Source organism: Glandiceps talaboti, chromosome 19 (assembly GCF_964340395.1).
Source record: "Glandiceps talaboti chromosome 19, keGlaTala1.1, whole genome shotgun sequence".
Classification (NCBI taxonomy): Eukaryota; Metazoa; Hemichordata; class Enteropneusta; family Spengelidae; genus Glandiceps; species Glandiceps talaboti.
In genome coordinates, this window is record NC_135567.1 from 14389996 (window position 1) to 14404289 (window position 14294).

A 14294-nucleotide genomic window follows, 5' to 3' on the forward strand; every position below is an offset into this window, starting at 1 on the left:
TCATCTTCTTCGACGTGCTATCTGCATCACATACTCTAGAGCTCTTGTTGTTTTCTTGCTTTTTCTTTGACTCCTCCTGACAAGCATGGATGATGATGACTGCATAGGTTGGCTTGGGGACTGAATGGCATATGATACTGTGTGCTCAGATAGGTCGTGGCTGTGCATGCCAAACTGGTCATCAGACTGGGTTTGGTCTTGCAAGGAGGCTTCCTCAGTTACTTGGAATGTGTCATGAAAAGACAGTGAGTCATTGGTGTGGAGAGTACTGTCTTCAAAACTCGGTATTGTTGATATTTCCATGGCTGATGGTAGGACATGTAGTGTTTCCGGTGTAGAATGCATATTTAAAAGTTCTGGTGAAAAGAGACAAAATGAATAAATGTGGATTAATATTGTACAATTCTGAGGCTAACTAGACATTTGTTACGTTATGACAAACTCAATGTATTCTGATGCAAATAGGACTTTGCTGCTTAGCATTTTCTGTTTACAAACCCTACTTGTAGATTCCATGCAACTGGTCTTGAACTCATTATAATATGTGTACATTGGTGTGTTTTTTGCACTGTCTTGACTGAATATCTAAAGTATCGATTAGAAGGTACACAGCAAATTTAACAATTTCAGTAGATAGAAGTTGACTTCTACCATCTGTATGTATGAACATATGGTTTTCTATGTACCCATGTATTTCTGAATTTATTCTTAGTGTCTTTCAATAACAATTACATGCTTACTGTATGTTAGCCTTTGACAAGTCACCAATATATATTTTCACGGTTAATATCAGAATTTTATGTTGTTACTTACCAAGATCATTTTGATTCAGTGTGGTATAATTGTAAACTATCTGCTGGAGGGCAGGTATTTCAGGATGGAATTGTATATCTTCTGGTGTAGCAGCTAGAGAAATAAACAAGAATTTGAACAGTTAACAAGGCAGATATTGTATTGCTTTAATATACAATAAATTATCCATGCTTTAACATTGTATGTTTATCTTCAGGGAAACGTGCCTTCAAAATTAAATATTCAACCTTTGTCCAAATATCCCTGAAGAAACTTTATCCTATTCATATTCAAAATCTGGGAGTTGTCTTGTACATTTTTCAAATACATATCAAAATTACCTAACTTTTTTACTAATATATATATTTCAGATGGTTATTCATCAAAGTTATTTTATATTATAGATGTAAATGTTCATCTGTGTTTTGGCATTTTAAATTGTAACAATAATGTGTACATCAGCTTGCTATCCAAACAGATGTTTGTAAGTTGTAGCATACAGTCATCCTACAAAGGTGCAGAGTGATTATGGTCATAATCGCATTATGGTGTAAAAGTAATATGTACACATAACTGCAATTACAGTCTACTTTCAATTAAAATGATTTACAGAACACCCTATTTTAACTGTCCTGGTTGTGAAATTTAACTCAGAGGGACTAGGTAAAAGTGTTCATGATGGAATAAAAAAATTTTGTGACATGTGTACCCATAATAAGACACAGACAACTTGCCATTTCCAAAAAAAAAGTAACTTAAAAAAATCCAAGAACAAGTTGGATGTACATGAAATATCAAAGAAATTTTAAAAAAAGGGGGGGGGGGGAAATAGTATATGAAACAAGTGGGTAGTTTTTGACCCAACACCACAAATACATGATTACCCACAAATCTGATAATAAATATGATAATAGAAGTTGACTTACCATTAGTAAATGTGGGGTTCTCTTCAGATAACTGAGGTTGCTCTGCTGTATTGTCTCCTGTGTGAAAAAAAAAGAAAGATTCATTAATGTTTCAAATATTTTCTAGTATCACTTACTCTTGGGGGTGAAGACTGTTAACTCTTTCACCACTCATGGCCTCATGAGATTGTTCTTCCTCCGAGCCCCTCACTGACAATAATTTGAATAAAGTGAGACTGAGTGTTATGTAATCAAATAGTTATAAAAATACTTAGAGTTACCCATTTTTGACAAGTGAGGTATCATTTGATTGGAAAATAAATTATCTTCATAATACTTGCTAATACATACATTCAAATGTCACAAACCAAGCCGAAATATGGAGTAATAAAATATTAATAAAACAAACATGCCTTGTTTATTTACTGACACATACAGCTCAGCATAAGTAGGACAATGAACAGAAAAAATGTGCACTACTACCACATTTTAGGTAATTGATATTGAATCACCCCTCGCCCTCAATCTGATTAAAATCAGATGTGGTGAAAGCGGCTAGATGTCCTTATTTACCTCTATTCATCATGTTGTGACGTTTGTTTTGTTCGGAGTGATCGCGTGGGAAGGCGGCGATAAAATTTCAACTAATCAAAACAAGTACTGAGTATACTACTCAATGATAAAGGCACAGCATAAACTCGCTGAGATGAAAGTCGCCTTATATGAATACTATATCAACTCTAGTTTTGAAAACAGGTTATGACGTTGCACCTACCTGTCAAATCTTCTCGTTGGTAGTACACGTAACAAGCCTTTGCAGCTCTCCTCAAGAGTTCTGTCCAGCCGTCTACCTCTTTCGGACGTTTGCATGGGTTGCAGTAGGGCACATCTACAGGCCACCACATGGGAGCTTTGTCTTGATTACCCCATAACGCCTGGTTTCGACCGACGCTAGTCTTCACGATGGTTGGAATCAGATGTCTGAGTTCGGCAAACGTAAGCTTGCTCAGGCAGCCTTGTGGTGAGTCACGGATGTCTGGTAGGTCTGGGATTGGTACGGACGTTGAGTTGTCTGTGGCTCCGCCGACATCTGAACTATCTGTCTCATCAGTGGCTGTACGTTGATACCGAGTGGATGTAACGGGTGGTATAACCATATCTGGAAGTTTTTCTTGAAGTGACTGCTGCATGCAATCAGTACCGTGGACGATAAACTTGCGTTTCGCTAACACTTTGTCGTAAAACGATACGACCACTCCAACTTCTAAGTTAGTCTTTTTTACGAACATATCGATCTGCTTCTTTAAAAGAAGCCAACTTTCAGCCTGCTTCTTCAAGAGGAATGACATTTTGCTGGTATACAGTCTTCTCGATGTGTCGACTACGAATTTTATATTGATAATGATGTGGTCGAAAGAAGTTTCCATGGCTTTTAAAGTCGAAGAACAGTGTGAGAAAGTGTTAATGTCGCCTTTGCTAAACTGATCGATCCGCCGGGCAGCAAGTGGCGGATCGCCGCGTAAAGTCGTCGGTGACGTAAAGAGCGGTACCAGTTCACACTTTTACTGCTTTGATATGTCATTTGTCAAGGATCTGCTGACAGTCAATCCGCAATGTAACATCAAAAGACGGTAAAGTTGGGTATAAAGACAATATCATTTATCTTGGTGCTAATTGACGGCGTTATTGAACTCATAGCGTTAACCACACAACTGTGTTGCTGTAACTAACCGAACGGTTCGCGATCTCATCACCCAGCAGACACATCTCATCTCACCAAACATTACATGTATCTTGGCCGAAAACAATCTCGTGGGTGCAATAACGAGTACGTCCACAGCTGTAAAAAACCAGCTAAACAGTTCTAACTGTTTTCGACTATGTTGAAGTTTACACACACGCTCCCTAATGAGATTAGTGGTTATGGCCGCCAACACTTCGTAATACCATAGGGTCTATGGTAATACATGCAGGGAATACATGTAGTGGTAGGACACACCGAGCGCCATCACACCCCTTTCCTAGATAGTATGTTTCATACTGGTAGGATGGTGCCTATTATTAACAATCACTCACAAATATGTAATTCATTGTCCGTCCGCCCGTACGACTGCTCCTACAAATCTGACAATCAGTAAAAATTCTCCGAAAATACCAGAGATGTCGATCGAAAGAATTTCTATCAGAAAAAATAACAACTTCAGATAACCGTTTTAAGGTGACGTATGGCATGTATAAAAGAATACCCTATTTCGGTGTATTTTACGCGGAAAAGTTATGTCGGCATGTTTCCACAGAGAGTCTATCAGCCAATCGTTGTCACGCATTCTCAAAAAGGAATAGCCATTGTCACATCAGCTAATATCATCATAATTTATTCAAGTCATCTGACGTCACCAATTCACAAGTTTCATAGTTCTTAACAACATGTTCCCTTTCGGCAAGCTGGCCTTATTTACATCGGCAAAGGCAACGAAAAGGATTGCAACTTTTTAAACAAACGTTTAATGTTTGATACAATGTTTTCTTCACAAGACGTGCATTTCAACACGGACCGTGATTTCAAGGACGCAATCGTCTGCATGCAGCACATGTTAATTTTTAGTCCGTGGTGCGTCAGCTAAATTCATCAACGTCCTCCAAAAACATTTGAGACCGGTAACAATATTTTTCCTTTGTCATTGAAGTTAACACATAAATATAAAATAGATGTGAATTTGTATTTTTAAATTAAAAACTTAGAGCTGTTACGTCGTATTACTTTACAAATTTGGACTATGAATTCTACGATACTGTCATAGATAAGAACGCATGTAAAAGCATGGCTGTTAGTCAAAACAAAGTGATAATAATAATCATGAACTCCGCCTCCAACATCTGTATAAACATATTTGTTCGATGAAAAAACCCGTAAAGTTTGAGTACGTGTACTGCATTGTCATGGACGAGGTGAGAATGAACCACCGCAGCCGATTGTTTACTTAGTATTTTGTGATTCGCACGTTGTCGACGGCAGGGGATCAAGGTCACAGCCGTCGCCTCTCTCCACGCAAACATTCTACAAGGTGACATGAAATGTTGTCTGTTTTGCCGCCAATACAATAAAACACCAATGTGAGCAAAAACTTTATTGACATCAATGACAAAGTAAACTGAAACATCGATTAGGCTTACTTTCACATGCGTCAGGAGAGTGTCGATCATAATTTACCGTGGATCGGTAGCTACCGGGTCACGGGTGCTGTCGTCATAGTTCGGCGCATACATGCAGCTACATTATAGCTGTTCGACCATCGATGCAAGAATCGCTGAAAGTGCTTCATTTGCTAGCAATCGCAGAATCAAAGTGTTATGAGTCGCAGAGTCAGAGTGCTATAGTGGTCGCAGAATGCAAGTGCTACAGGTATAGCAGAATCGAAGTGCTACATGTCGCAAACAGTGTTTTGTTGAAACTGCTAGTAGCACTTTTTACTAGCAGATGCTGTTTTGATACACCCATATATACCTGTATATATATATAGTTTTGTATATATATATATAAAACTATTACGCTCTGCCACTGCGGTATAGAGCACTGTCTTAGCAGATTGATACTCACCGAGTTATATATATATAAATATATATATATATATATACGATGTATACGTATAGATGTATACGTATAGATGTATACGTGCAAAACGAAAATAATTTGTTTATCCTAAACCAAATTTGGGGCACGACCCTTTTTTCTTTTGTTTCTCATTGCAACCCCCTTAAAATCATGAGTCGGCCTTTTGGTTGATTTTTATCAAAATTAAATAATACATGTAAGTGTGTCTACATGTCAGAGATATTTTTAATTCATTAAACTAAGGATGCCAAAGAAATAATAATAAAATTCAAAAAGAAATTTCATTAAATGTCCTACATTTCAGTGATTCATGATAATTTTCATGTGGACACACACATTGCTGGTATTAGTACTCAGAGCCATACAAAACATGTATAGAGAAACCTCTCTATATAGTCTAGTACATGTACACACACACACACACACACACACACACACACACACACACAGACACACACACACACACACACAGACACACACACACACTCACACACGCACACACACACAGATGTAAGTTCGATATAGTTATACGTGTGTTCAGGGCAAATTCATTTACTCATGCACAGTTGTTTGTTTGTTTGTATGTTTGCATGTATGCATGCATGCATGTATGTATGTATGTATGTATGCATGTATGTATGTATGTATGTATGTATGTATGTATGTATGTATGTATGTATGTATGTATGTATGACTAAATTCATTTACTCATGTACATTTATTTGTTTGTTTGCTGGTTAGTTTGTGTGTTTGTGTGTGTGTGTGTGTGTGTGTGTGTTTGTTTGTTTGTTTGTTTGTTTGTTTGTTTGTTTGTGTGTGTGTGTGTCTGTCAGTCAGTCTGTCTGTCTGTCTGTATGTCTGTTTGTCTGTTTGTCTGGTTTTTTTTTGTAACACTTCCCACGCTCCCTGTGGTGGGATGCGAAAAACAACGTTTTACCTCTTCCGCAAAAGATTTCACCAGTCGCTGCCCTGGTCAGTCCAAGACAAACATCGTTATTAGTAGTAAGATCATCATTAGCTACGTCTATAACTGCACAGAGGTGTGTATATTGAGAACACTGAGATGCATCTACAGTTAATGTGGCCACTTCTTCTGTTCCTGTTATGTTTGGGTAGTGATCAATGTATACATTCCCCATATCCACAATAACGCCATCAGACGTAGTGGAAGCTGCATCAAAATCACCACTGTCAGTAAAATACAGGGTAATACTAATCCAGTTTGTAGGTGTGTTGACTATTTGTTGAATTCCTATAGTAAACGATACATCAACAGGGACACCTGGTTCGAAGATGATGCCATCTGGTGAGTCAATAACCAATACCACTGCTTTAACATCTGTGACAAAATAGAACACGGATTAAGATATATTTACAATAGATTTCGACTTAGCTTGCAAATATTATTAAACGATATATTAAAGTTGCCATATGGATGAGGATTGGATATTTATTTTGGATTTTTAATTGATATAAAATAATTGTATGGCTTCCTACTAAAAATCAATGTGAAACAACATATTCTAAATCCTTTTTTGTAGCTCAATAAATTAAAAAAACAAACATAATAAATATGTAAAATAATTGTTATTGTACGTACGATAACACACTTTTTACACATTTTTTTTCAGCTTTTTGCAATTTATTGCATTACAAACACAGACCCAGACTGAGTCTTAATCAATTTTATTCCATGTTGGTTTTTTAAGTAGGATGCCATTATAAAAAAATGTTTTATAAATTAAATATCCAAAATAAATACCCAATCCTCTTCCATAATGCCACTTTAAGATCAGTGAGACTGATCACAAGGTTTCATATTGAGATAGACACAATAAATATAACACAGAGACATCCCTTACACAGTGTCTGCTCTGTAGACACAATAAAGATAACACACAAACATCCCTTACACAGTGTCTACTCTGTAGACACAATAAAGATAACACACAAATATCCCTTACACAGTGTCTGCTCTGTAGACACAATAAAGATAACACACAAACATCACTTACACAGTGTCTGCTCTGTAGACACAATAAAGATAACACACAAACATCCCTTACACAGTGTCTGCTCTGTAGACACAATAAAGATAACACACAAACATCCCTTACACAGTGTCTGCTCTGTAGACACAATAAATATAACACGTGTACACAAACATCCCTTACACAGTGTCTGCTCTGTAGACACTATAAATATAACACGTGCACACAAACATCCCTTACACAGTGTCTGCTCTGTACACACAATAAATATAACACGTGCACACAAACATCCCTTACACAGTGTCTGCTCTGTAGACACTATAAATATAACACGTGCACACAAACATCCCTTACACAGTGTCTGCTCTGTAGACACTATAAAGATAACACACAAACATCCCTTACACAGTGTCTGCTATTTATTTTGTTACATTTGTAGTTTGTTATCATTAATAAATCAATTGTGAACTACTAAGTCTTTTACTGGGAAAAATAACAAAATGTTGACCACATTTTTCTTCATAAAAAATTGAAATAAATAACAAATTCAAAACATCTAAAGATTATGAGATAAAAACAAAAATAAATCTTCCAAGGGGACTGGTGTCAGGCTAATAAGCCGTTTTTCGTCTCGCGGCAGATCTCACGAGACCCCGTGTGAGCCATTGCATCCATAGCAACCACACATGAGGGTGGGCAAGCTGAAAGTGTCAAATGCTTAGCAACACTATTGTTCTCAACATCATCGCACATGGCCAAGCTTGACCAAGATCACATGTTTGACAATGGTTTTTACTCGGCATATTTGCATATCTCGCGAGATCTACAACGAGACTTAAAATCCATCATTGGTGAAGTGAAATCCTCCTTACCTGCTGACTGGGCATCTGTTGAAGGCGGATGGAATATCACAAGTGCCACATGCAATAATACCAGAGTTCTGCATTAAAAAAAAACAGATGGTAGGATTTACAACTGCTCTGTAGTTTTCTTGTGTGACTTGTAACACATAGCAAACGTGACTGACTGACTGACTGACTGACTGACTGACTGACTGACTGCCTACCTGCCTGGCTGGCTGGCTGGCTGGCTGACTGTCTGACTGTCTGTCTGTCTGACTGACTGACTGACTGACTGTCTATCTTCCTGCCTGCCTACTTACCTGGCTGGCTTGCTGGCTGGCTGGTTGGCTGATAGATAGACAGACAGACAGACAGACAGACAGACAGACAGACAGACTGACTGACTGACTGACTGACTGACTGACAGACTGACTGATGGACAGACAGACAGACAGATAGATAGTAACAAGGCCTAAACAAAAATATTAAAATTGGTACACACGTGTTTAGAAGTAGGATGCACATGCATAATTATTAATCTGATTTGCATAATTATTAATCTGATTTGCATAGCTGTGAACACATTGTTTATTATCTCCTCAAACCTAGGAAAAATCTCTTTAAAGGGGAATGTCGCGTCAATTCTGGGAAAAAAAATAAACTTTGGGTTCTGAAGAATAATTTCATAATTTTACATCACATCATTTTTATTTGGTTGCCAGGAAACATAAAATTAGACTTTTGTTATTCATATTTGAAGTACATTCATACTTAGAAATTAAACCTCACCTATTCATATACTTTCCTTTGTAGCATTAATACCCAACAGCATAAACCGCTCTCTCAATATGGGACTTTAATTACAATTAGATGTTAAAGCAAGTCCATTAAAAAAGAGTGACGATTCTATTTTTAAAATTGTTTCTCATTACTTTTTCATAGCAACTATGGGTCGGTCGGTCGGTCTCTGTCTCTCCTTTTTCTCCTCTCTATCTGAGTTCTTGGTAACAAGCCCTTTCTAAACTTCTCTACACAATTGGCATGTTCTCAGTTGCTCCCCCCCCCTCCCACTTGAATAACTGCCCTGTTATTGAACAAGTGTCCTTGTCGACACCATGACTGTAGATGACGTCGACAGCCCAGACACTTGCTTATCCTTGCCAGAGAGGGCGCTTTACCGCAAAATCTTAAGGACGGGCGTAAATAAAAACATGTTTTATTTTGATGTCGGAGATAAATTTGTGTCGCTACAGCATGAGAAACAGAAAAATAAATACAGTCTCCCTGGTGTGAAATTTAGTAATAGTTTATAACACAGATGGTGTGTTAAGTGGTAGTAAAAATGCTTAGGATCAATAAGAACTTATGTTTCTAATTTCCAATTAAAATACAAAAAAAACACACAGTATAATTGAAAATATAATTGAATTCGATGGTTATTTCTAAAGCATGTTAATATTGATTTTTAAAATTTACACCACACATTTCTCAAATATAAATATTTTTTCATACTTGTTGATCTCAGAAAAGGGGAATAATTTCTTATGTATTATCATTATTACTCAGTATCTACATCTATGGGAATAAATCTGAAGTGAAATATATCATATTATACCATGCACAAGCCAAGTTTTTGTCTTTGAACAGAAAATATGGATAATATACCCTAGTCGTTCTACCTCATGACAACCTGTATCTAAGTCACTAATTCTGCCGACATGTTAAAATTTTGATTCCATATATCTGCAATCAGCCAACTACAGAAAATATTTGGTGGTGGTGGGGGGGGGGGGGATAATTACATCTTCTCAGGCATTTGAAAAATCGGGAAAAATATTTGTGATTTTGAATGTTTTGCACCACAAAGCCAATGACGTAGACGCGAATTGCTGTGACGTAACACAACAGTGAAATCATAGTAATATAATTTCATTCAACAACATAAAAGATGTTGAAATATGCCTAGCAACTATTGAAATATGCCTTGCAACTGTTGAAATATGCGGTGCAACTGTTGAAATTTGCCTAACAATTGTTGAAATGTCTAGCAACTGTTAAAATATGCCTCGCAACGGTTGAAATATGCCTAGCAACTGTTGATATTCCAAGCAACTGTCGAAATATGCCTAGCAACAGGTAGAAATCTCACCAAATGTTCAAACATGATAAAAATGATAGCATGGCGTTAAAGTTTGTGTACCATTAAATTCTAAACACACGCACCTGGCCACATTGTATGTATGTTACACCCAACCCGTGAAACTGCCCAATTCATGAAATGTGCAATGTAACTTTGCCCAGTTCATGAAATAGTCAGCCTTATGCAATTGAGAGTATAGATTACGATCTAAAAGGGCGAAATTAAATTTTGGGGCAGGAGTTTTGAACTGGGGTGTTGATTATCGAACTGTATTAAAAACACAAGCTACACTGAATTATTATAAAATAAGAATTGTGAAGTGATGAGTTTGTAAATACATGATAATAAAGTTGTTTGATTCTTATTCTATTTTGTGTGTGTTCTATAAAAGATGCTCATTTCATGTACTGGGCATGTCTTACCATACCCACTTCATAATCTGGGCAACACGATTGACTATTTCATGAACTGGGCAAAGTTACCTACCCATTTCATGAATTGGGCAATTTCACAGATTGGGTGTATCATATATATATATTTGACCAAATCTATGTTCTGTCGACCAAGGTTTGTTTACCGATCAATACGCTTTAGAGGGCTTTAGCATGTGCGTTTTGTACACCTGTCAATATTAAGAGAAAGAAGCGCTCTATTACATATAAGTTCCTTTAAAATATCACTATCAAGGTCAAAGCAATAAATCGGAGACTAGAACTCACCTCATTATGTCTTTCGTTGTGGATTTTACTGCATGCAGTGGATTTTGGTTACAGCTATCAAACGAGATTGAGACGACAGCGACAACATGTACAACTTTTTCTATGTGAATGTTTATCCTGACCTTACCACGCACTACATATTTCTCAAGCAGAATAAACCATTTTGTATAGGGAGGGGTTGGGTTGGGTTGACCATTAGTGTGTAATTTTCATTTTCCATGCAAACCTTGAGAGAGAGAGAGAGAGAGAGAGAGAGAGAGAGAGAGAGAGAGAGAGAGAGAGAGAGAGAGAGAGAGAGAGAGAGAGAGAGAGAGAGAGAGAGAGAGAGAGAGAGAGAGAGAGAGAGAGAGAGAGAGAGAGAGAGAGAGAGACGTCGAACTCACTGACAATATTGAATAATTCTCGAGAGATTTTCCGTCCATGAGTAATTATTTTAAGGGGATAGTTTCGGATGCTCTCATTTGATAGGAAAGTTCACTCCAAAAAAAATATTCTCTAGATTTCTCTCTCTCCATGTCTGTCGCCATTTCTTCAGATATCATTAGCTCACAACGTGTTACGATCTGTCTGTCTGTCTGTATGTATGTCTGTCTGTCTGTGTGTCTGTCTGTCTGTACTTTTGTTACATATTAATTAAACGTAATTACTATGCCTAAAATATTGACAAATATGGGTTATTGAAGAAGTTATAAAATAAGGAACTTCCCAGCATACCAATCAGAGAGAGTTGTGGGTAAGATATTGTACAGTGCTGCTGGGGATCTGCCTCGAGACCAACAGACGAGAGTCTGGGAAAACCACGTTCCACTACTCCGCGCCGTAAGTCACACAATACATTTCTTCGAAGCATAAAAAATTGCTTATGAGGGCTGTTCGTTGTAATGTATCTGTCGCTTGAGAAGTGATAACCTGTAGAGTAGGTACTAAAATCGTTCAGCTTGAAATGTTGGATGCGAGGTATTCCCAGCATGCATTGCTCTATGAGCTAGTTCCTGTGTGGGTGAGTTGGAATTCGGATTCCCAGCATGCATTGCACTATGAGCTAGTTCCTGTGTGGGTGAGTTGGAATTCGGTTACCCAAGACTCTTGCTTGGGGAAGTCTCGTAAGAATGTGGGTAACCAAGACTAAGCAGCAACTTGTAGTTTCCATGCCAACCACTCTCTAACCATTTCACCATTGTATCTCTATGCCAAGACTAACATACTGTAGATGGTTATGGGGGGGGGGGGGGTGCTTGGATGGCCAATTTCATTTTTTTTTTCTTTTGCTGAACTAGAATTAATTATTTTAGTGATTGTTTAAATCTTTTTTGAATAAAAGTAAACTCTTGTGTGATCTGGAAAACTTGCAAGAGTGCAAAAAAATGGGTTTGCGAAATACCAATACTAGTATATGAATATGTTTATCTATTCCAGATAGGTTTCACCATACATTGGTGTGGATATGTAGGAGAGTCCATTTCTCTCCTTAGAGTTTGTTTTCCTGACGACACTGAGATTACTAATTTAACTTCCAACAACATGGGCCAAAATTGATAATTGCTTCAGACAGCAAAATCAATTTCAAATCAGTATGTAGTAACAAGTAGTACTATGAATACAAAGCCAGTATGTAGTAGTATGTAGTGCTATGAATACAAAGCCAGTATGTAGTAGTATGGAGTGATATGAATACAAAGCCAGTATGTAGTAGTATGTAGTAGTATGAATACAAAGCCAGTATGTAGTAGTATGTAGTACTATGAATACAAAGCCAGTATGTAGTAGTATGGAGTGCTATGAATACAAAGCCAGTATGTAGTGCTATGAATACATAGCCAGTATGTAGTAGTATGTAGTGCTATGAATACAAAGCCAGTATGTAGTAGTATGTAGTGCTATGAATACAAAGCCAGTATGTAGTAGTATGTAGTGTTGTGAGCACAAAGCCAGTATGTAGTAGTATGTAGTGCTATGAATACAAAGCAAGTATGTAGTGCTATGAATACATAGCCAGTATGTAGTAGTATGTAGTGCTATGAATACAAAGCCAGTATGTAGGGTTATGAATACAAAGCCATTATGTAGTAGTATGTAGTGCTATGAATACAAAGCCAGTATGTAGTAGTATGTAGTGCTATGAATACAAAGCCATTATGTAGTAGTATGTAGTGCTATGAATACAAAGCCAGTGTGTAGTAGTATGTAGTGCTATGAATACAAAGCCAGTATGTAGTAGTATGTAGTAATATGAATACAAAGCCAGTATGTAGTAGTATGTAGTGCTATGAATACAAAGCCAGTATGTAGTAGTATGTAGTGCTATGAATATAAAGCCAGTATGTGGTAGTATGTAGTGCTATGAATACAAAGCTAGTATGTAGTGCTATGAATACAAAGCCAGTATGTTGTAGTATGTAGTGCTATGAATACAAAGCCAGTACGTAGTAGTATGTAGTGATATGAATACAAAGCCAGTATGTAGTAGTAAGCAGTGCTATGAATACAAAGCCAGTATGTAGTAGTATGTAGTACTATGAATACAAAGCCAGTATGTAGTAGTATGTAGTGATATGAATACAAAGCCAGTACGTAGTAGTATGTAGTACTATGAATACAAAGCCAGTATGTAGTAGTATGTAGTACTATGAATACAAAGCCAGTATGTCGTAGTATGAATACAAAGCCAGTATGTAGTGCTATGAATACAAAGCCAGTATGTAGTGCTATGAATACAAAGCCAGTATGTAGTAGTATGTAGTGCTATGAATACAAAGCCAGTATGTAGTAGTATGTAGTACTATGAATATAAAGCCAGTATGTAGTGCTATGAATACAAAGCCAGTATGTAGTAGTATGTAGTGCTATGAAATAAAGCCAGTATGTAGTAGTATGTAGTACTATGAATACAAAGCCAGTATGTAGTAGTATGTAGTACTGTGAAAACAAAGCCAGTATGTAGTAGTATGTAGTGCTATGAATACAAAGCCAGTATGTAGTAGTATGTAATACAATATGAATACAAAGCACATATGCAGTTAGAAAAAATAGCTTTTATTGACACTTTAATGTATTTTAGTGTCATGCATTTACTATCACAGCACAATTTCTTCATCTTCCGATTTGACGACATAAAAAGAAAATTTTGCATTTACGGGCACAAAGCAGATTCCATCAAGCAACAATTGTTGAATTCAAACTAAACACCCCACCCCCCACCCTGTAATGGAAAAGAATTAGGTTTTCATCTACATCAAACAATGGACCTCAGAGCTTATATATCAGACAAAAGATAAACCCCTTTAATATAATA

At 37.0% G+C, this 14294-nt stretch overlaps 1 protein-coding gene across 2 annotated transcripts; it reads right to left on the bottom strand.

Annotated features, from left to right (window-relative positions):
• On the bottom strand, positions 1–3244 carry LOC144450256 (uncharacterized). 2 transcript variants are annotated; one of them, XM_078140849.1, is made up of 4 exons: positions 2473–3244; positions 1719–1775; positions 814–906; positions 1–356 (listed from the first exon to the last, which is right to left on the bottom strand). In XM_078140849.1, the coding sequence occupies exons 1-4, from the start codon at positions 3122–3124 to the stop codon at positions 1–3; spliced, it is 1158 nt and encodes a 385-aa protein (XP_077996975.1). In that variant the 5' UTR covers positions 3125–3244. The 2 variants fall into 2 exon arrangements, with proteins under 2 accessions (XP_077996975.1, XP_077996976.1); XM_078140850.1 differs by lacking the exon at positions 1719–1775.
• Between the last annotated feature and the right edge of the window lie 11050 nt (positions 3245–14294).